The sequence below is a fragment of the Sesamum indicum genome, linkage group LG9, assembly GCF_026168435.1.
Source record: "Sesamum indicum cultivar Baizhima isolate 11 linkage group LG9, ASM2616843v1, whole genome shotgun sequence".
Lineage (NCBI taxonomy): Eukaryota > Viridiplantae > Streptophyta > Magnoliopsida > Lamiales > Pedaliaceae > Sesamum > Sesamum indicum.
This window is the reverse complement of record NC_142665.1, coordinates 26,378,400-26,397,153: the sequence shown is the minus strand read 5'-3', so window position 1 is coordinate 26,397,153 and position 18,754 is coordinate 26,378,400. Positions and strand designations below refer to the sequence as shown.

The 18,754-nt window shown below is 36.0% G+C and overlaps 3 protein-coding genes across 24 annotated transcripts; 1 reads left to right on the top strand and 2 right to left on the bottom strand.

Annotated features, from left to right (window-relative positions):
* Positions 1 to 109: 109 nt before the first annotated feature.
* YSL6 (YELLOW STRIPE like 6) lies at positions 110 to 4,048 on the bottom strand. Of its 2 annotated transcripts, none has more exons than XM_011100613.3 (7): positions 3,670 to 4,048; positions 3,191 to 3,363; positions 2,900 to 2,997; positions 2,551 to 2,688; positions 2,230 to 2,419; positions 1,635 to 1,758; positions 110 to 1,148 (listed from the first exon to the last, which is right to left on the bottom strand). In XM_011100613.3, the coding sequence occupies exons 1-7, from the start codon at positions 4,046 to 4,048 to the stop codon at positions 214 to 216; spliced, it is 2,037 nt and encodes a 678-aa protein (XP_011098915.1). In that variant the 3' UTR covers positions 110 to 213. The 2 variants fall into 2 exon arrangements, with proteins under 2 accessions (XP_011098915.1, XP_011098916.1); XM_011100614.3 differs by having other exon boundaries at positions 110 to 1,121.
* ABCI11 (non-intrinsic ABC protein 14) lies at positions 3,993 to 17,410 on the bottom strand. 20 transcript variants are annotated; one of them, XR_016067492.1, is made up of 14 exons: positions 17,227 to 17,409; positions 17,017 to 17,092; positions 16,317 to 16,396; positions 15,072 to 15,123; positions 14,851 to 14,984; positions 14,420 to 14,534; positions 14,180 to 14,266; positions 13,845 to 13,893; positions 12,982 to 13,066; positions 12,155 to 12,450; positions 11,801 to 11,941; positions 10,209 to 11,310; positions 7,461 to 9,286; positions 6,604 to 6,924 (listed from the first exon to the last, which is right to left on the bottom strand). XR_016067492.1 is itself a non-coding variant. In XM_020699048.2 (11 exons), exons 1-10 carry the CDS (start codon positions 17,319 to 17,321, stop codon positions 11,232 to 11,234), a joined length of 852 nt encoding a protein of 283 aa, XP_020554707.1. In that variant the 5' UTR covers positions 17,322 to 17,407; the 3' UTR covers positions 6,604 to 6,924; positions 11,186 to 11,231. The 20 variants fall into 20 exon arrangements, 3 of the variants coding, with proteins under 3 accessions (XP_020554707.1, XP_020554704.1, XP_020554705.1); XR_016067491.1 differs by having other exon boundaries at positions 11,801 to 12,450; XR_849053.3 differs by lacking the exon at positions 11,801 to 11,941.
* On the top strand, positions 8,070 to 10,765 carry LOC105177516 (protein LAZY 1). 2 transcript variants are annotated; one of them, XM_020699044.2, is made up of 5 exons: positions 8,070 to 8,210; positions 8,284 to 8,350; positions 8,591 to 9,321; positions 10,220 to 10,472; positions 10,626 to 10,765. In XM_020699044.2, the coding sequence occupies exons 1-5, from the start codon at positions 8,205 to 8,207 to the stop codon at positions 10,649 to 10,651; spliced, it is 1,083 nt and encodes a 360-aa protein (XP_020554703.1). In that variant the 5' UTR covers positions 8,070 to 8,204; the 3' UTR covers positions 10,652 to 10,765. The 2 variants fall into 2 exon arrangements, with proteins under 2 accessions (XP_020554703.1, XP_020554702.1); XM_020699043.2 differs by lacking the exon at positions 8,070 to 8,210 and having other exon boundaries at positions 8,217 to 8,350.
* Positions 17,411 to 18,754: the final 1,344 nt, after the last annotated feature.

Genomic DNA, 18,754 nt, shown 5'->3' with positions numbered 1-18,754 from the left:
CAATCAGTTTTAAGTAATTCAATAATAAGATCCTTCATCATTCTATCCACCAGCTAATAAAAGATTCCCTCATAATGATTGAGATCATATAATTGGTTGACAAATGAGATAAAGCACAGAAACAAATCGATGAATACATTTGGCACATACATATGTACAGGTGAGTACTTTCTGTTTATGAAACTAAAGAATTACAAAGGCTAGCTTACTTGTTCAGCTACTTGCAGAAGGTCCAAAATACATGCAGATGGGGGGATTAATCCTGAAGATGGAGAGAATGGCAGACGGTATCGTCCATATCCCATCACCACATATCAGACCCGAAGCAACAGCACCAGCATAATCTTCTGCATCCTTCCTATTTAGCCTCTCCCATACAAACAATATCACAGTACCAACAAACATGTCAATTGCAAAGTAAGCTCCAATATAAAATGGCACTGCCATTGCCATCGGAATAGGAATGAACTGAGAAACCTTCTTGGGGGTTACATCTCTCAAAAGGTTTATACCCAAAGCAGCCACAAAGAAGCCACAACATATGGCCAGGCAATGCTTGGGAAGTTCAGAGAAGCCCTCAACCCCCAAAATAGCCATTTCCCTGTATATAACAGCATATGGTGCTTTGTATGGGCTATCAGGTGATCCAATATCAAAGGCGCTCCAATACAACCAAAATGTGAGGGGTGCAATCACACAGCCCATAGCTGTTCCAACTAATTGGCTCACAAACATAGACTTCGCTGATGACAGAGTAAGGTAACCAGTCTTGAAATCTTGCATTAAATCAGCAGCTGTGGAGACAATTGACATCATAACGCCACAAGCTGCCAACCCGGCTAAAACCCCACCATTGCTTCCTACGAGTGAGGCAATAATAAACAGACCAATTTTCCCATAAGTAGAAGCCAGGCTCCAGTCTGTTAGTCCAGTACCATACGAGTTGCAGAAGGCAAGGGCTGGGGCTAATATGTATGAACAAAGGACTAAATACCACTTAAGAGGCGGAAAGATCATTGGCATTGCAGCAGTAGATATTGTCGCCAAGCCAACATATCCAGAAGCAGCAAACCAGAAAGGTATTCTGTCTTTGAGGAAAACTTCATCGCGTTTCTTCTGTTCTGCCAGTAATTTTGAAGTGTTTTCATCTGTTAAATCAATGTGAGGCAAAGAAGAGTTTTAGGGAGCAAAAGAAACAGAGAGATACATAAACCAGAAAAAAATATAAGGGGACGAAAAGCAGTATTTTTGTTTAAACTGCTGACAGATATGGTAATTACCATGAACTTTAGGACTGATTGAGGAAGTCCAGCAGTTAACTACATATATAGGTATATAGAAGAAGGACGATGATAATCTCAGCAGAATTTTCTCTCTCGTTCTGTCTTTTTCACTTGTAGCATTTGTTACAATAATTTATAGGTTCTGGAGACTCGGATGTAATAAAACAAGAAAAGATAATCCTGTAACTTGAGTGCCTTTGCATTATATCTACAAGGCTAATACATTACTAGTTCACAAGAGACTAGCACGCTTTCACGGAAAAAAACAGAATCAGTGAGCAATCCATGCTGAGCTATCAGCAAGCACTACAAATGGAACATACATCTCAAAAATTTGGACATAATTCTTACCCGTAACTTCCTTGACGACTGGAAGATTTTGACGTTTGGTGCATATTTCCTTAATAGTTACTGATATGATCTTAATCAAATTGTAAAGCCCATCCCCAAGAATAAGGGAAATGGCTACAAAAACCTGCAAAAAAGCAAAGAAAAAATAGCAGGAATGAGCTAAAACATTGTCCAAAAATTGTCGCAGCGGAAAAACAAGAAAGAGAGGAGGATACACCAAACCTCAATTTACTAGTTTAGGGGTAAGAAAAAAATATTAGACACTGGAATGAATACCAAATAAATAGCAGCGTACTACTGAAATGAAATTATAAGAATATGATGATCGAGTTATGCCAGAATTGAACTCTTAAGAAGAAGAAGCAGCAGCCTAGTGGCAAGGACGTAGTATCTGCTCAAATCCAGTCCACCAGGCATCACCCATTTTCTTCCTCCGTTGTTTCTTTCTTTTCCAGTTTTAATAGATATAGATGATATAGGCTAGTATATGTAGTGGATAGAAAAAGACTTACATTTAAAGGTCAGACCTTAGTTCAGGGGGCAGAAAATGAAAAGAAATAACATTCTGTTTGCAGCTAAAAAAAATTTCCACTACCTTATATCCATAGAGACCTTTGAAATCGTTGCTGCCAAGATCAGCTGGATACCAGTCACCTGCCCGCTGCGAAATGAATGGCCAAAGGAAACCCCATGATATGATAGCTCCAAGAAGAACTGAACAGTTGACTATATGAGGGCAAATTAGACCACATCCAACATAAGTTGGACTAAAGTCAAAATAGAACCTGCATGAAATCAATGTTTAAGATCCATGACCCTAAGATACACGAGATCATCTATAATAACCTTACATGTGCAAATTGTTGAATGAACTAGATAAGGATGCTGAGAACATAATAAAATAACAGGAGTTTACGTATTCTTGAACAGCGTCAACCCAAGGCTGGGGAAATTGTCAAATCCACATGAATCGCCAATACCACTAAAGAACCATTTAAAGCAGCTCCAGCAGAAACTTATGCTTAAATATTTTCCAAGACAAGAAACCTGCTTTCTGCAAAAACACATAATTAAAAAAAAAGCCTGATCAGAAACAACACTTCTACGCTCAATCATTAAGTTACAGAATCTAGGAGAACGTGGCAGTTGCCCACTTGCACCAACATTGTTTATCAACAAGGGCAAACATTAGGTGCAGAATATTTTTGAGTATCGACGAATAAAAGCTAAATACAAACAAATCCAGGATGAAGTAGGCCTTGTACCTGGCAAGTTCTGCTCCAGTGTTTGTATGGAAACTATTAATCAACATAGCCGTGGCAGTTCCACTTGGGTAGGTCAGCTTATATTCCAAGACCATAACCTAAACTCCCACAAAAATAAAAATTTTGTGGGCGATAATATTTATACTCCAACAAGTACAATGTAATTCTATTGATTGTGTCTAAGTAACTTGATAGGCATCTTACACAAAGTAACCACCCTCATTAAAAGTCAAGTTTTGGGTTTTTTTATCTACTCATTATTGAGTAAGCTAAATTGTATAGATAGTTTACCTTCCGAAGAGGAACAAGGCTAAAAAGCCCCAGAAAACTAACAACGAATATAAAGCCCATCATCCACAATAATCCAGGGTTCTTAACATCCTCTGCCCGATTACCAGGATAATCTTCACCAATCAGTTTATAAGTTTTCTCGTCCATAGACAGCAAGTAAGATCCGAATCCCCCTGTCAACATAACATAGAACTACTGCTACATATCAATAGATACAACATAAAATCAAAATCTAATCATTTTATTACTAGAATAATCCACCGAAACTTCGAAAAATCTAGCTACACGATAAATTTGGAATAACTGTATGTTGTTCAGGCGTATTGCTCAACTATATTTTGGAAACTCTAACAAAATAATTCATACTAGCACTTAGAAAAGAGATAGTTAATTCCACTGATGAATAACTCAAGGAGTTTTTCTTTTTTCCATGAAGTTAGTAATAAGTAAAATTCTGAATGATTGTGAAAAGAAATTACCACTGAAGGCGAGACCATAGCAAGCCACAACGCAAGTCTGAATAACGGTGTTCTCTTGGCGGGTAAAAGGTTGAACCGAAATTCCTAATTTGGACAAAAATCCGGTCCATGATTTGACGAAGAAGAACCCCAGCAGACCAGCGGCGACGTTGAGAGAAGGAATGATCCCTACCGTCAGATTGAGCTTGTGGGTGATTATACAGAAAAGCGTCCCCAATATAGCGCTGACCACCAGCCCTCTGATCGTAATCTGGTCCTTCCATTCAGGAATTCTTTCCATTTCTTGATCATCGGCTGCCCTAATTTTGTCGACCGCAGCTTCATCATGGAGTAGCAGCGGTTCCGATATCTCCACGGCCGCTGCCTGTTCTGTTCCCATTGCAGAACAAAACCAGAATTCTTACCTCGGATCCCCCGAGTAAGGAAGTTAGAGATGGAGAAAGGGAGTTTTGTGTTGGGAAACTTTGGAGCAGAAGATAATATGACAGGATGTGATCTTGGTTTTGTGTTTGATTGATGGGGGTGATGTTGACCTCTCTCCTGTTTTTATTGCTCCAATTACTACGATTCTAATTAAAATCGTAAGTTCAAGTTTAGTTTGAACTTTGGATAGAAACAAAAAGGCTTAAGTATTTGGAAATAATTGGCTCCAGAAAATCACCATATATGATTTTGTGAAGATATACATATATATATAGATAACTCAAATTAGTTAATAAGAAATTGTAATTTGGAACCGAAATTTGCTAAAAACTATTACATGACAATATATGTATCTTTGGAGTGATTAGAGGATTGGTAAACTTGTTGAAACCGCAGGGGCAGGCATATAAAAAACATATTGGGAAAGTGGAAGTCAGATACATATTGAAGATGGGTGACGTGTTAGATGGGGCCGCCTCAGCCGTGCAATTGCAGTATTGTAATCGAGCATCGGTTTGCGGTTATGTTCATCGAGTGGCGTACCAGAAGATATTTTGGAACCATTTATCTTTTCTAGATGGAGATTCTTAACTATGGGCAGCCATACATACCTCATTTGTATTGGGAGTAGTAGCTACAGTTTAGGCATTGGTATGAGTGAAGTAAGTCCCAAAATTAACAAATCCATGTATGCATGCAGGATGACAAACTGTGGGAATCATCATCCATCAGTCCAACAAACCCCACTTCATGCTGCCATAATTAGTTCAAACCCATTGACCATTGGATCCAATCATGTAAGGTCCATCCATGGCGCCACACAACATAGTCAATCGAGAGCCATTTGGACCTACGTACTAGTATTGGCAATGCCCAGTGGGCCTTCAATGTACCGACAGCTTTTCGGCTTGGATATAACATGCGAAGCCTGTGAGGAAGCAGTTTTAAGACTCAGCCCAATGCCCTTTAGCCAGACCCATTAGTTGGGCCAAGATCAACATGAGTCTTCTAGTCTCTATCTACGCTGACATTGATAACACGTTCAATTTCTTGATTTTGCGTGCGTAAAAGAAAGGAGAGAGTCTTAGGACAAAATCGTGATTAGTGGATAATTTTCACTTGAAGAAATATTAAACAAATAAATTACAAGTATGGCAAACGTGCAACACACAGACTAGACCTAGTTATGAATAATAGCAAAGAAAAACATAGCATGATCTATGATAATTTGTTCAATGAGCTAATAACATTAGGCTGATTATAATAAATTGTCCAATAAGCCTACACACTAACCTAAGCAAGTACTAGCATTTCAACTACTTAAGAGGGGTTGCGCGTCTGTCTGTCGACTTAGAAAAAGATAATTGGCATCGTCATCACATAATATAATAGAAAAACTCCATACTAGCACCACATGGGAACCACTGGGCAGTTATATCTACAGTGAGGTTTTCTGAATGACTCGAGAATCCATAGCTATTTGATCAACTTGTGGATGCTTGTGTTTGTATGCATTTGTAGCTCACCCATAGCGTGTACTCTTTAAGAGTCTCGTCCAACAAAAAAGGCAACCTTGCCTGTTTTATAGCCTTTTGTTGCTTAGCTTAAAATGAGGATCCTCTAAACAGCTTTAAGGCCCCACGCCCTCAAGAATTTTGATTGATCTGGCAAATATTTGTCTCACCAGTTCCACAACTTCAATTGTAGACCTATGGCATGATCACTTGACCCAAAAATGGCGAGCAGCACGTCAATATTTTTTCTTATCACATATCACAAACATTAGCAAGTTGTTGCACCACATCACATGCAACCTATACACTTGCACACTGCTACTTTCTTGATTGCTCTAAATATTTTACACTTGTACCGAATGAACAGGAAGATCCAGGATTTGCACAAGGGGATGCATAATGGCTAGTAGGAAAAACAATGTGCAGGAATTGCGGTGGGGGTCCAGAAGTGGCCGAAAGAAAAAAGTTCATACCAATCCACATTAATACGTAAATTAATGTTAGTAAATTGTCATGCTGCGATAGGACTAAACCAAGCGCATCACTCTCACTCTCACACACAGTATTAGGTCATATCTTTTACTACATCTGAAAGCAAGATATGACTAAGCAACTCCTAAGCAGCAATTAACATTTGTAAGAGAGTGTACATGATGAGGTGTCAAGTATGGTCAAGCATAAAAGTCCAAATGCATCTGTATGCATCGCTGGGATGGAAAATGACAAGATCATTGCATTCAGCAGCTTCAGTAATTGCCATATAATTGGTGTATCATTGATAAATACACAACACAAGTTGCAAAATCATATGGCAAGCACAAATAAATCAATAGAACAAGACAACGGAGAATCAAATGAATTCAAATACAAATACTGGAAAGAAAAATACTACTGTATTTCATCAGAGTAGATTAAATCATGTAGTTTGAGAACCTTAACTGCAAATGAGTCACATACTCACTGAAATCCATGTAAACAGAGATATATGCCCAATCCATCTCAAAAGAAATTCATATGATATTATAATTAAAAGGACATCCAATAAATCTTCATACATATTGGAAGCAGACAAGCCAAGACCAACAAGTATATGTACCTCTCTAGATTGGAGCATGGGCTACGGCGCTACGCGTTTTCACTGTTATCAGCCAAAAAATAGTTTTTGGTGCAACACAAGTTTACATCCACACAGTCGCGCAGTGTAACAACTCTTCATGTGCACTTCAGCATGAAATGCCAAGTTGACTTACCAAATAAACAAGACTTTCCAGCACAGTCGTGCGGCCAACAGTTTCTGAATTGTTTCTTTTCTGCTCCCCTGCATAAAAAATGTTTCCTAGTTCATAAAATCCAAAAATTATGAGACTATACATATAGTTTTTATGCAAAGGTGATGAATTATTGTTCTGTTTTGACATATGAAACATCTAAAAATGGTTTTATTTATAGTCCTGGTTAAGTAGAATACTTCTGGATTTCCAAAAACCCTAACCAGAAACCTAATTTCACATTACATTCGCCATTCCCATAAACAGATTGCATACCAATTATTACCATGACATACATATCAACCTCAGGTGTTTGCATATGATGATTGTCAAACAAAGACACAAACAAAGACATATAAAGCACAAGAGGCTGACCCGTATGAAGATAAAAGACAGAATTCTCTGTGGAGCCATCACATAATATATTGATGTTTTCAAACTTCTCATGCAAATTATACGGAAGAGCACAAAGTTTGTTGGAAAATTAACAGCATGATGCTCTACATTTGCTCACTTTATGAAGGAAAGAACAAAAGATCTAGATATAAGGGCTCGAAATTGTAGTTCAATAAATATCATACAACACCTATGGCCATGTTGGATTATGAGGCTGGAGGCCCTGTGTACAACGCATCTGTCAAGAATCAATTATCTTTTCATCCGAAAGTGTCGTATGAATCTAATGATCCTGTGTAGCCCTACCAATTACGGTATACGGTATACCTGCAAAACTCATTGGAAAAACTCTCAGCTGCAAGCAATGCCCCATGGCAAATCCCATCATAACATGGCCAATAGCCATTACCATCACGCACATCGTGTAACATCCTTGAGTTACATAACATATGCATGTGATAGCAATCACAATCAGTTGCAAGATTAACATGATAACGAGACATATTCAGATGTGGTGACTGTTGGTTAAGTACACATCATTAGGCACAACGTCACAAATCAAAGAAATCACATAAGTTGTCCATCCCACTGCACCACATCAGGCGTATATGCATTAAGTATATATGCATCACCAACATGTGGGTCTCAAGCCCACCGCTCAACCAAAACAATGTCAACAGAGGTTGTCCAGCCATAGTCTTGTAGCGTTCTCAATGTTGTTTTCAACACTTTCTTAGATCCTTCTAGGTACCCCAGGCTTTCCATTTCTGAACAACATGATGAAAAGGTACTTCAACCAGTCCCTCAAACCATAGCACTTTAAGTATCACCATTTAAGACTGTTTCCTCCACTCAACATCCAGTTACATCCTTTTAATACTGAACCATCTTTTATGATATAATCATCTCTGAGCCAGCTTTTACAAGTTTCAAGATGAAGGTCAGTCCAAAGTCCTGTGGGAATAATAAGAAGCTATATGATGCATATTTCTAACTTTTGTCTTTGTATGCAGTTCCTTGGTTGGATGCACCGTAAGTTGATGCAGAACAGCACTGAGCCAATGAAGAATTCCAAAACAGGTAACTCCTCAAGGGACATCATGTATCTGTCTTTTGATCACATCTACAAAAAATCGGTCGTTTGTCTAAGTGCCTAGTTTCTCCCTTAGAATTGATTTGTCAAAAGCTAGCCAAACATAATCCAGAAGTTTCAGCAAAATACATATTTGGTTTCTTAAACATAAGAAATATTAGATTCATGAAGAGAATGCACAAAGTTAATTGTCGCTAACGAGATTATCATTTCTCTTCTAATTCCAGGAGCCCATTCTGCATGTTTATCAGTGCAGACATTGTTTGACGATCAAAATTACCATGTAGAGCCTACCAGCAATTTGCCACACTCAAACATAAATTCCCCAAAATCTTCACACAGATTTAAAGCCAACATGGTAGAAGTGCTCTTCCAAGAAGAATCATTTGAGCCTTTTGACTTTCTTGCAATTGGCACCTTCGGCAGGGAACTACTTAATACAGACCCCCCAACACCAACACTTCCAATGCCCAATGAAGCATTGACTGATCAACAAGAGATAACAGAATATGATCTCCAGCTAATAAATTATGAGTTAGAGAAGTTCCTTGAGGCTGAAGAGAAAGAGATTGCCAATGACATATCCGGGAGGGATAGTGAAGCAAGCATTATAACCCTCAGCAGTAAGCCAATTATGGGAGCACATCCTGAAGGCCACATGTATATGGCAGCTTGTCCTCTACAGAATTATCTCTTCGCCACTTGCATTGAACTGGCTGAGACAAATAAAGAAGTGAAGAAAGAAAAGACATCCCTTGAAGAGCTCTTTAAGAGGAACAATATAGTCCATGATGATCCTATAGGGAAATGTGAAGGAGCAGAACAACCTAGGAAAAGAAATGCAGCTCGGTTCCTGAAAAAGGTGTTGAAGAAGTTCCATTCCTCATCAAGCAGCTCAACAGTTTCTTTTAAGAATGATGCTGCTGTATCCATTTCAATTAAAAAAAAGCTCTCCAAGGTCAGTTTTCTCTTTAACTATTTGGCTAAGATAAGTACAATTTTGTAGTAGTTTCATATTTTTGCATAGAAAAGAATTTGTACTTCTAATTTTGCTTTTCAGTTTTTGTTTCAGATATTACAATGACGAAATGAAGAAATATCCATCAACTTCCATAATCTTAGTCCTTTACCATTTAAAACAAGATAGTAGGGGTTCGTAACATAATACTTTTATAGGGCAATAAGTACATGTTAAACTCAAATCATTGCTTCAGAAGACCTCTCAATACCTTTTGAGTGAGTCTAAGTTGAGTTTGTTTCTTCCATTTAACATGTAATCACACATAATTACAAATGGTTGCCATAAAATCTCACTAATAAACATTTTTCACGTTTCCACAAGAAGTCGTCTGTCAGAACTTCAGTTGACAATCATGTACACTGTCAGCTTCATCATTAATCACATAAAATGACCATTGTAGAGTGAAGGGGAAAATTGAGAGAGAAAATGAATATTTTTACTAGCAAAATAATGTTCGCAAGGTTTGTATTTCTAGCTGAAGTTTATTGATACTTGAAAGCATTCTAAAATTTAAAAGCAGCAGTTATATTAAGCTATAGATATATGTTCTGGCAGTAATTTTTTTTTTTTTTTTCATCCTATGCATTCAAATTACAGTGGACAATGTTCTGGCTCTCTTTAAAATCTCCAAAAGGTTGTCTAAAATATATGCTTTATTAAGTTTCCAACATAAGCAGATTTAAATTGGCTTAAATTTAAATGAACTTTATGACATAGTCTAAACATGTCCCCTCATACTTCCTTAGGTAAGAAAAAATGCGTACAGAATTAGAAATAAGTGAAATGGCTACTGTAACAGTAGTTTAATTTTGCAACTTCCTTACGTGATGGACAGGCTCTAAAAATGTTCCAGAAGAAGGTTCACCCAGAAGAGATGACTGAGAAACAGATTGCTAAGCTGCAAAAGGGTTATAAGAAAGATTTTTCGGATGAGGATGGCCGTCAGATAGGACACAATGAAAATAAGATGGTTCATCAGGCAGCCAGCAAGAAGAGTGAAAAGAACATAATGAAACTATGTTCAAATAGTACATGCAAAGATGCTTCAACAACCACTGGAGGGCATTGGATTAAGACGGATTCTGATTGTAAGTTTTTTTTTTTTTTTTTTTATTCTGATTGTAAGTTGAAATTTGATATATATACATGATTACCAGTTGAAGAATCATTCAATACTTTTAGGGTACACTTGTCTAACTCTTTTTCTCTTTTATCTTTCTTTTGTTGGGGATCAACTATAGACTTGGTCTTGGAGCTGCAGGGGTAGCACCAGTAAAAGCAAACACGAGCAGCCTCATCCTGTTCGAGTTTCAAGTTGGAGTCTGCTTAAGTATGTATGCTCATGACTTTTATTAAATAGCAAAGTGTGAACTAAACAGGCTACACAAATAAAATAGGAGTGTATCCTATCCTGTGTGGTTTCAAGTGAAGGAATACAGTGGATTATAATGCAGTATTGAGTCATTTACGAGTGAAATTCAGTAGTGGAAAGTCAGTACAATGTCAAGTGTTAAAGCTTCTTCCGTTGAATGCATTATGTACTCGTGTTAAGGTTATTATATTGCATGCTTAACAGAATATAGTTTTTGTCACCAATGCTATACCCAGTAGTTCTTAATTATCCACTTTGAAGGCTTTAAACAGATTTCATTAAATAAGAGACAATCATCAAGCAAAACTGTATGAACGCCTCTTTCCTTCAGAAGCTGTATATACTTCAATACACATCCAACTTTTCCGTGTTTACTTAAATATGCCTGGAACTGAGTAAGGGGTTGAATTAGAAGCTTAACAGCCATACCTAAATATCAGAATCATTAGCTTATTAGGTAGCAAGAAATATGCAATCAAACAGGCAGGCATTCACTCTTCAATACTCCATCCATTTCCATCCTCCAAGATTGGTCTACCAGAGGCGCCAACTCCCTGAAGACGCATAAAAGCTCGATTCATTAACGGATCCAACAGTCTATGCATAAGCAGAACAATGTACAACAAGCAAGTGATCATTTCAGTGCCATTACTTCTTTGCCTAGTGATGGACAATTCATTTACTGGCTTACTTACACATACAATGAGCTAAAACGAGGCACTTAAATTATTTACTTAAGAACATGTTGATTTTCAGCATACAGCAGAAAAGATGCACCCATTAATTGATCCAGACAATGCATACTATCTTTCAAAATCCGACAGAAGTTTTAGGAGAAAAAGGAGTTTCATCAGTTTTAGGAGGTGACCCAACTTTTATTAAGGAACAGAACTCTTAAATCTGAGGAAAATGAGTTTTACTTCCTCGGAGCCACTAAAATTTCCTCAACAATGGAAATGGAAATCACTATGTATGACCAATTATTGCTAACAACAAATATGCACAATAAAAATAAAGAAACTAAAAGTTCTTGCAGAATATTGCCTGTAATTCGCAAGTTGCTGGTTATCCCCTTGTTAACTTTATTGCTGAGCAGAGGCAAGGACATAGAATCTCATAGTTGACAAATATTGAGCTTCAGGATGTCTTCTAAGCATCCAAATTCAATTTTCTAGTACGTCTATACTGATGCAAATAATTAAGCACTTCAACAATTATGACATTTAAGTCTGACAGATTTTTTTGAATCTTACAAAAGATGGAAAATGCGTAATGAGTAAAGGTGTAAGGAGTTTAAGCGAATTATCTAACCTTTTTGAAAAGGCTTAGATAGTTCTTAGGGAAAAAGAAAAAATAACAGATAAATGCATGCTGCAATGCGCGGCAAGATCTTGATACCTCAAATAATTAAACCTTGCAACTCATGTTCAATAAAAAGTTGACCATTGTTGTTGCTTTTATGCGTACTGATAACTTGCTGCCCAAGTCTACCTCCCAAAAAGCAAGCCATACGCAATTCAACCTACCAACCTCTACGCGGGGGGATCCCTTATCCCTGTGGAGTACTGATCTACTTTAAAAATGAATTATTATTCCTCGTACTTATTATCTTTCGGATTCAATTAAGTCAGTAAATGTAATGGAGAATGAGCGGTATTCAGCAAGCCCCATTGACCTCTCTTCTTTCCATCCCCCTGTGAGAAGGTAGAGAGCAAAACCAACCCAGTAAAGAGAGATAGAGTTGATTAAAGCAATACAGATCGATTCGATAGGAGCTAAAACGGAAAGGAAGATTTCATTAATACATATGTCGCACATACTGGTTGAGCACATAGAGATTGAGCATAGCGAGCTGAAGGCCTAATTGCTCCTATTCGATCGTTTACTAAAGAGAAATTCCCCGCAATGTGCACGTGTGGGTATTCCACACAAGATAATAACCATGCTTAATGACACCATTCATTGACAAATGGGTTAGAAGACATGAAACACTTCCAAAAGATTCATGAATAGTGTTACAAAATTCTCAAATCAGGTGTTTACTAGATATTAGATAATCATAGTGTAGCATAAGCATGTTATCTGAGTTATCCCAAATATGGAACAGCATGAAATACTACCTAAAGATTGGTACCATGCTTCCCAATATGTTGAAAAGAGACTATTTTCCTGCAGAAAGAAGGAATAATGCAGTAACCAGTTAACCTAGGCAGCTATGAACTTACTTAAGGTCATGGCTGACAACAAGCAACGTCAGCTTGTTCTTCAAGTCTTTCAACAACTTAACAACATCTGCACGGGCCTTCCAATCTATAACCAACAAAATTTTCAGTATATTGGAAATGGGAACTCAATAGACCAAAAGTTAGTGGTTGCCAAAAGGATCCAATGTAAACTTAATAGGCGCAAGTAGTATGATCCTGAAGACTACTTTAGGAGATAAAATTCACGCCTATAGAAGTGCTAAGAATTTCATTGTAAAAGGAAATGCAAAAGGAGAAGCAACTAGGAACAACGAATAGAACCATCTGGAGAAATGGCAAATTATACCTAAAAGTAATTAAATAGATTCTATGGTTCTAATATTTTACTTAAAAGTACGAAAAAGCTAATATTTGTAGTCACAGTGGAAACTTCACTATCTTGAAAAATATCCAAACAAAAGAGTTTATGAATTCAGAAATAAATATCCACATGCTAGCTCAGCTAATAAGTTAACAGAAAATACTCCTGTCCCAAATTCAGTCCTGCTTTCTTCTAGGAACATCCCAAACTAAGACTTTGTTTTCTAAAACGGAAATATATTTTTCTCAAAAATTAGCTGTAACTTAAAGCGATGGTGCGATATTTCTAACACTATGAACCTGTAATATGGGCACAGAGAAAGTACAATTTCTAACATATCACTATATGCTTTAATGACCAAAATGAGCTCATATTCAAGAGCATGAAAAAGTCGCTGTCAGCGGGTTTTTCTGCTACAACAAGTAATCCCGCAGGTGTAAAGTGATTACATTATCAAAACTGGCCTAAAGTTCAGAGCATAGTATGATGAAAGGAGGGAGGGATAAATAAAATACTGTCATACCTAGACCAGCAAGAGGCTCATCCAATATCAACAGCTCTGGCATTTGCACCTGAGAAGTGCATGAACCTTAAAGACAAATCACTAATGACATATACATTTATCTAGCATACATGATTCATGAAATTACAACGATGGGCCTAGAGAACACAATACTCTGCTCCATAATGGCAGGACCAAGATACATGGCTTATTCCATTTTCTGTGATGCAATATAATACATGTATATTATTGGATCTTGCACTTGGGCAATGAAACAAGAACATAAAGGGATGGACCACTTTTTTCTAGTAATACAGGCAGGCATTCAGTACCATAAAGAAAAGAATGAATCTTACTAACTGAATTGCTAGGGCAAGCCGGCGTTTGTATCCACCACTTAGAGATTGGGGATCTTTGTCCAAAGAGATTCCATTTAGACCAACCTATTAGTTTTTACATGCATGAAAAAGATTGGTCAGAGTTATGCACGAACTTCTCTTATGTGAACAATACAAAAAAAGGAAATGAAGATGATGGTGATATGATGGATGAAAAATGATCCTAATTGTGCTTTTCACTCTAGTTAAAACTGATACCGAAGTCATAGCTTTTTGGAGTCTTGAAGCAAGTAGCTCTCTCAATTGCAGGCCACCTCTTTGTCTTGGCCACCCAAATATTATTTCATCAAGAACATTGTCTGCAACAAAGTACCTAGACCAACTTAATCATCTTAGACACCTTATCGGCGATACAAAGGTAATAAAACTATGTGAATATGATGCAATACAAGATGAAAATCTAAGGACTAGAAGACAAATGTATGAGTATGATATGACAGATTACCACCATATCACAAACAGCTCACCTTTAGAGATAGGGCAGGAGTACTCAAGACTTTGAATATCATATAAAAATTCTCAAGTCAATGTACATTTAAAAATACAATTAATATTTTGCACATCAGAGACCTCAGAGCAGCAGTACTTTAAGAAATGCGCAAACTGTTAATTGTATGTCATGTTAATACCTTTCAGGAAACTGGAAAACAATACCCACTCTTCTTGGGTGCAAAAATTCTGGAGACTGATTTGGATAACCATCATCAGTATATCTTTGGATGTAGATGGAGCCTGATGTTGGTTTACTTAATCCTGCAATCAGCTGTTCGGCAACAGTCAACATGTGAGAAGAATGAAATGATATCACAGGGCTCGATCAAAAGCAGAGATTCTGAATTAAGAGATGAACCTGCAAAAGAGTTGTTTTCCCGCTTCCACTTCGTCCGAAGATGAGCCCAAAGCTACAGGTATGCATGATAAGAAAATATTTAATCCAACTTTAGAGTTCTGTGTCAACTTCTAGGTACAAAACTTAGCCAGAACAGCTAGGACAAGTGATGCATTATCATCACTGCACCTCAATTCAATTTGAGAGGCAAAAACATTAATTAGTATACTCCACATGGCCAACCCAGAGAGGAACTGTAGGCATGGGATTGATATAGTGCGTAGACAAGTCTTGTTTTCATTTTCAAGTTATCTCCAGGATGAGTCAAAACATACCCAATGTTTGCGATCATACAGAAACACCTTATCTGGGTGTTTTTAACTGTTTTAGCATAAATACATACATATATATACACACGTATATATAAATATATATATATAAAAGACATTATTTGACAATGAATAGTAATTTTTGTCTTCCAAAACACAACATTAGACATACAATACTTATTTTAAATTATCTCCAAAAGCAAATCCAAAACATACATACTATCTCTAATACATACTTATTTATCTTTGTTTTTCTCTCTCTATCTCCAAAAAAAACAACAAAACAATCAAAAAATTATTATAGGATCATGATCGGATCCGCATATGTTTGGTAATTCACCTTACGAATCCAAACACTATGCGTGTGTTTTCAATTTTGTATAGGTTTTCACGTGAAAATGAAAATACGTCTGGATTAGTTAATGAATTGTGTTTTATGTTGTTAGTGGTGTCAAATCAATATAATTTGTTATTCGATCACAATAATATTTTATTTTTTATTGTTAGTGGTGTTAAATCAAATACATTTTTATTTAAATAAAAATTGATAGTTATATTTTTTCTTGATTTATAATTGTCAGTGATACCATATCAAAGCATTAAGACAAGAATATATTATTAGCTTATGTAGTGATTGAAACAAACTTATACGCATGCAAATATATTAGAGTAATGATTGGGAATTGGGATGAGGAAAATAGTAAACCATTTCCAGTGAGAATTGGTGTAAATAAATATGTTTTCACTTTCTTTACTATTTCAAAAACTAAAAATTGAAAATGAAATGAAACCAAACAAGCATCATAGAAGTTTTTGACTACGTTCTGTCCTAAGTTTTCCGGTATGGTTCAGCATTCCACACATGCATGAGCATCACAGAGCCTCAAACAGATAATATTAGGTTCCAAGCTCATATGTCTTTTATGGGAAAAATTACCTTTTTTCTTGAAGGGAGAAACTAATTCCATTCAAAAGATTAATCTCGGTTCCTGGAGGTCGGTAGCTGACGTCCTTTATCTGTATGCAAGAGAGAACAAGAGACAGAGAGATAGGAGATGTGAATATAATCTCTGAACAAAAGTAAGCAGAGGCCTCAAGATATTAGATAAGTGAAGACGGTGGAAATCTGAAAAATACAAGCTACTGAAACAAAATAGAGTAGATAAAGACTTGTACAGCTAGCACCAGCATTGAACAATTTGAATCAGCAAAGAATTTCAGGTGAATGAAGAGTAGTAGTCCCAGCCAGAACTTTAACCAGATGGTACACAATTGGAATAATAAAGTTACTCAGGAAAGTCCAACACTAGGTGCAGGAGGTGGATACAATCAAATTTATGTGATAAACGAAAAAGCTTCATGAACTGCAATCAACTCTATTCATAGCTTACTAGAACATAAGATATTATGGAACCAAAAACATGTTTCAGTGTATGAAATTGAAACTGGGAAAATTCGTAGCCTTGGCATTTCCTATCCAATTCTAAGTTCCAAACACAGAGTAACCTGAAATATGCCTAATAGCAACATGCTGTAGAAGTTAAAACCGAAATTACATTTGCAAATTACGTTAGGGAAAACGAGCTCAGCGCGTCTAGAAACAATAAGAGCATAGCGGAGTGGAAGTCCGGACTTACTTCAAAGCATGAATAATCACATGATATTCTGCACACCCGAAAGGTTTTCGAATTCAAGCTGCCATCAGAACCAATTCTAGCAGTCAATAAATCAAGTAATTAAAAAGGCGCGTGTAGTCTCGGTACAATCAGTTAATGCAGCACATCAAAGTAATCTTCCAGTCAAGAAATCGAGATAATATTACATAGACAGCAAAATAACGCATAAACCTGAAGGGAGATGGAGAGCGGAAGATAGTGGACGATCTGTAAATCGATGACTTGGAACCAAATAGAGTCGATGATGGAATCTGTACGCTCGTCATTTGAGGTGCGTGGAAATGTGAACGGCGTCTGGAGTGGTGGATGATTTACCTGCTTCTGCTGGTTGTTTTTGTCTCCTCTGGCAAAAGGTCTATATTTTATCTCTGGTAAACCCGCAAATTATCCTAAGAAAAGAAAAAGCAGCAACTTATTTTTTTTGTAATTTTTAAAATGCAGCAATTTAATTTTCTGTATTTTTTTAAAATAAAGTATTTTAACTCCTTACATAAAGAAGTTTAAAAAATATATGAAGATAAATTATTGTTTTTTTATTATAAGGGGATAATTTGCTTATTTACAATATAGATAATTATACTAAGCCCTTTTATTTTCATTATTTATTGTATTTTTTGGAGCTCTCAAGTAAGTTCTAAAATATCTCTCTGTAAAATTTGAATAATTACATTTACATTTGCTACTTTTTGGCACTATTTTTGCCTTTTGTATAATTAACAAAATCACTTCTTACACTTAAAAATAGAAATAATTTGTGCAATAATGTAAATATTTTGAGAATTATATGTATAATGTTTTAAAAAGTATGAATTATTTGTATAAATTGACTTCTTTTTTTATTTTCAGTTATTTGTGTGATTATATAAAAGATGGGTTGATAAATGTACTTATCCTTTATAAAAATAATATTTTAATTGTTACATTAAATTTCAAAGTTAAATGCAGTAATTGAAAAATAATTAAATACGATTAATAGTTTGAATGAAATCATAAAATAAGAATACCAATATATACATGAGTTGAGTTTGAATTTTATAAATCTTCATTACCGATAAATTAAGTATGTTACATTTTATATTTATATTTTATAAAATTTAGCTAAATAGGTCTAATCACATTAACTCACTATATTTGTTTGATTTGATCCTATATCATATTAACTCACTAATTCATTTAAATTTTATTTTTTTAAATAATTAATAATGAATATTTCTAATAAATCCGAAAAGCCCCATCGACGACTTATGAGTTCTGAATTCGGAGGCGGACTATGAAAAACACATACATTAAGTTGTGCATTTATTTCGACTTGAATGGGAGAGGGAGCAGAGCTAACTGAGTTGAGATTCAGCAGTAGGGCGGCCAGTTGGTTTACTTTTTTTTTTTTTAGATTTTAGTTCAGTAGGAGGCGGCAAAATTACATTTTTTGTCTCATTATATTACATTATTTTTACTTTTGATCCCTACTTTATAGATTGACGCTTCTAATTTCAAAATTTTGGCACTATTAGTCCTGGGCCGTTAAATATTAAGGGAAAGGGTACGTGTTGGGTAGTCTATGATTGTTGGCTTAATTAATAAATATCTTAAAAAAATCTTTGTACTTTATAAATAGGCTAAACTCCTCCAGTATTTAAAAAAAATATATATATATTTTGGACTTAATTTGACTAAAATACTTTCTTGATTTTATAAAATC

Coding starts and splice junctions, on each gene's coding strand:
- YSL6 (XM_011100613.3), bottom strand. CDS start 4,048: ATGGGAACAGAACAGGCAGCGGCCGTGGAGATATCGGAACCGCTGCTA. Junction 2,689..2,899: donor ACTGGAGCAGAACTTGCCAG/GTACAAGGCCTA, acceptor GTGTTTTTGCAG/AAAGCAGGTTTCTTGTCTTG. Junction 1,759..2,229: donor AAGGTCTCTATGGATATAAG/GTAGTGGAAATT, acceptor GCTTTTTTGCAG/GTTTTTGTAGCCATTTCCCT.
- LOC105177516 (XM_020699043.2), top strand. CDS start 8,248: ATGATGCATATTTCTAACTTTTGTCTTTGTATGCAGTTCCTTGGTTGG. Junction 8,351..8,590: donor AATGAAGAATTCCAAAACAG/GTAACTCCTCAA, acceptor TTCTAATTCCAG/GAGCCCATTCTGCATGTTTA. Junction 10,473..10,625: donor GATTAAGACGGATTCTGATT/GTAAGTTTTTTT, acceptor GATCAACTATAG/ACTTGGTCTTGGAGCTGCAG.
- ABCI11 (XM_020699045.2), bottom strand. CDS start 17,321: ATGACGAGCGTACAGATTCCATCATCGACTCTATTTGGTTCCAAGTCA. Junction 15,124..16,316: donor TTCTCCCTTCAAGAAAAAAG/GTAATTTTTCCC, acceptor GCATACCTGTAG/CTTTGGGCTCATCTTCGGAC. Junction 14,535..14,850: donor GTTTTCCAGTTTCCTGAAAG/GTATTAACATGA, acceptor AAGTTGGTCTAG/GTACTTTGTTGCAGACAATG.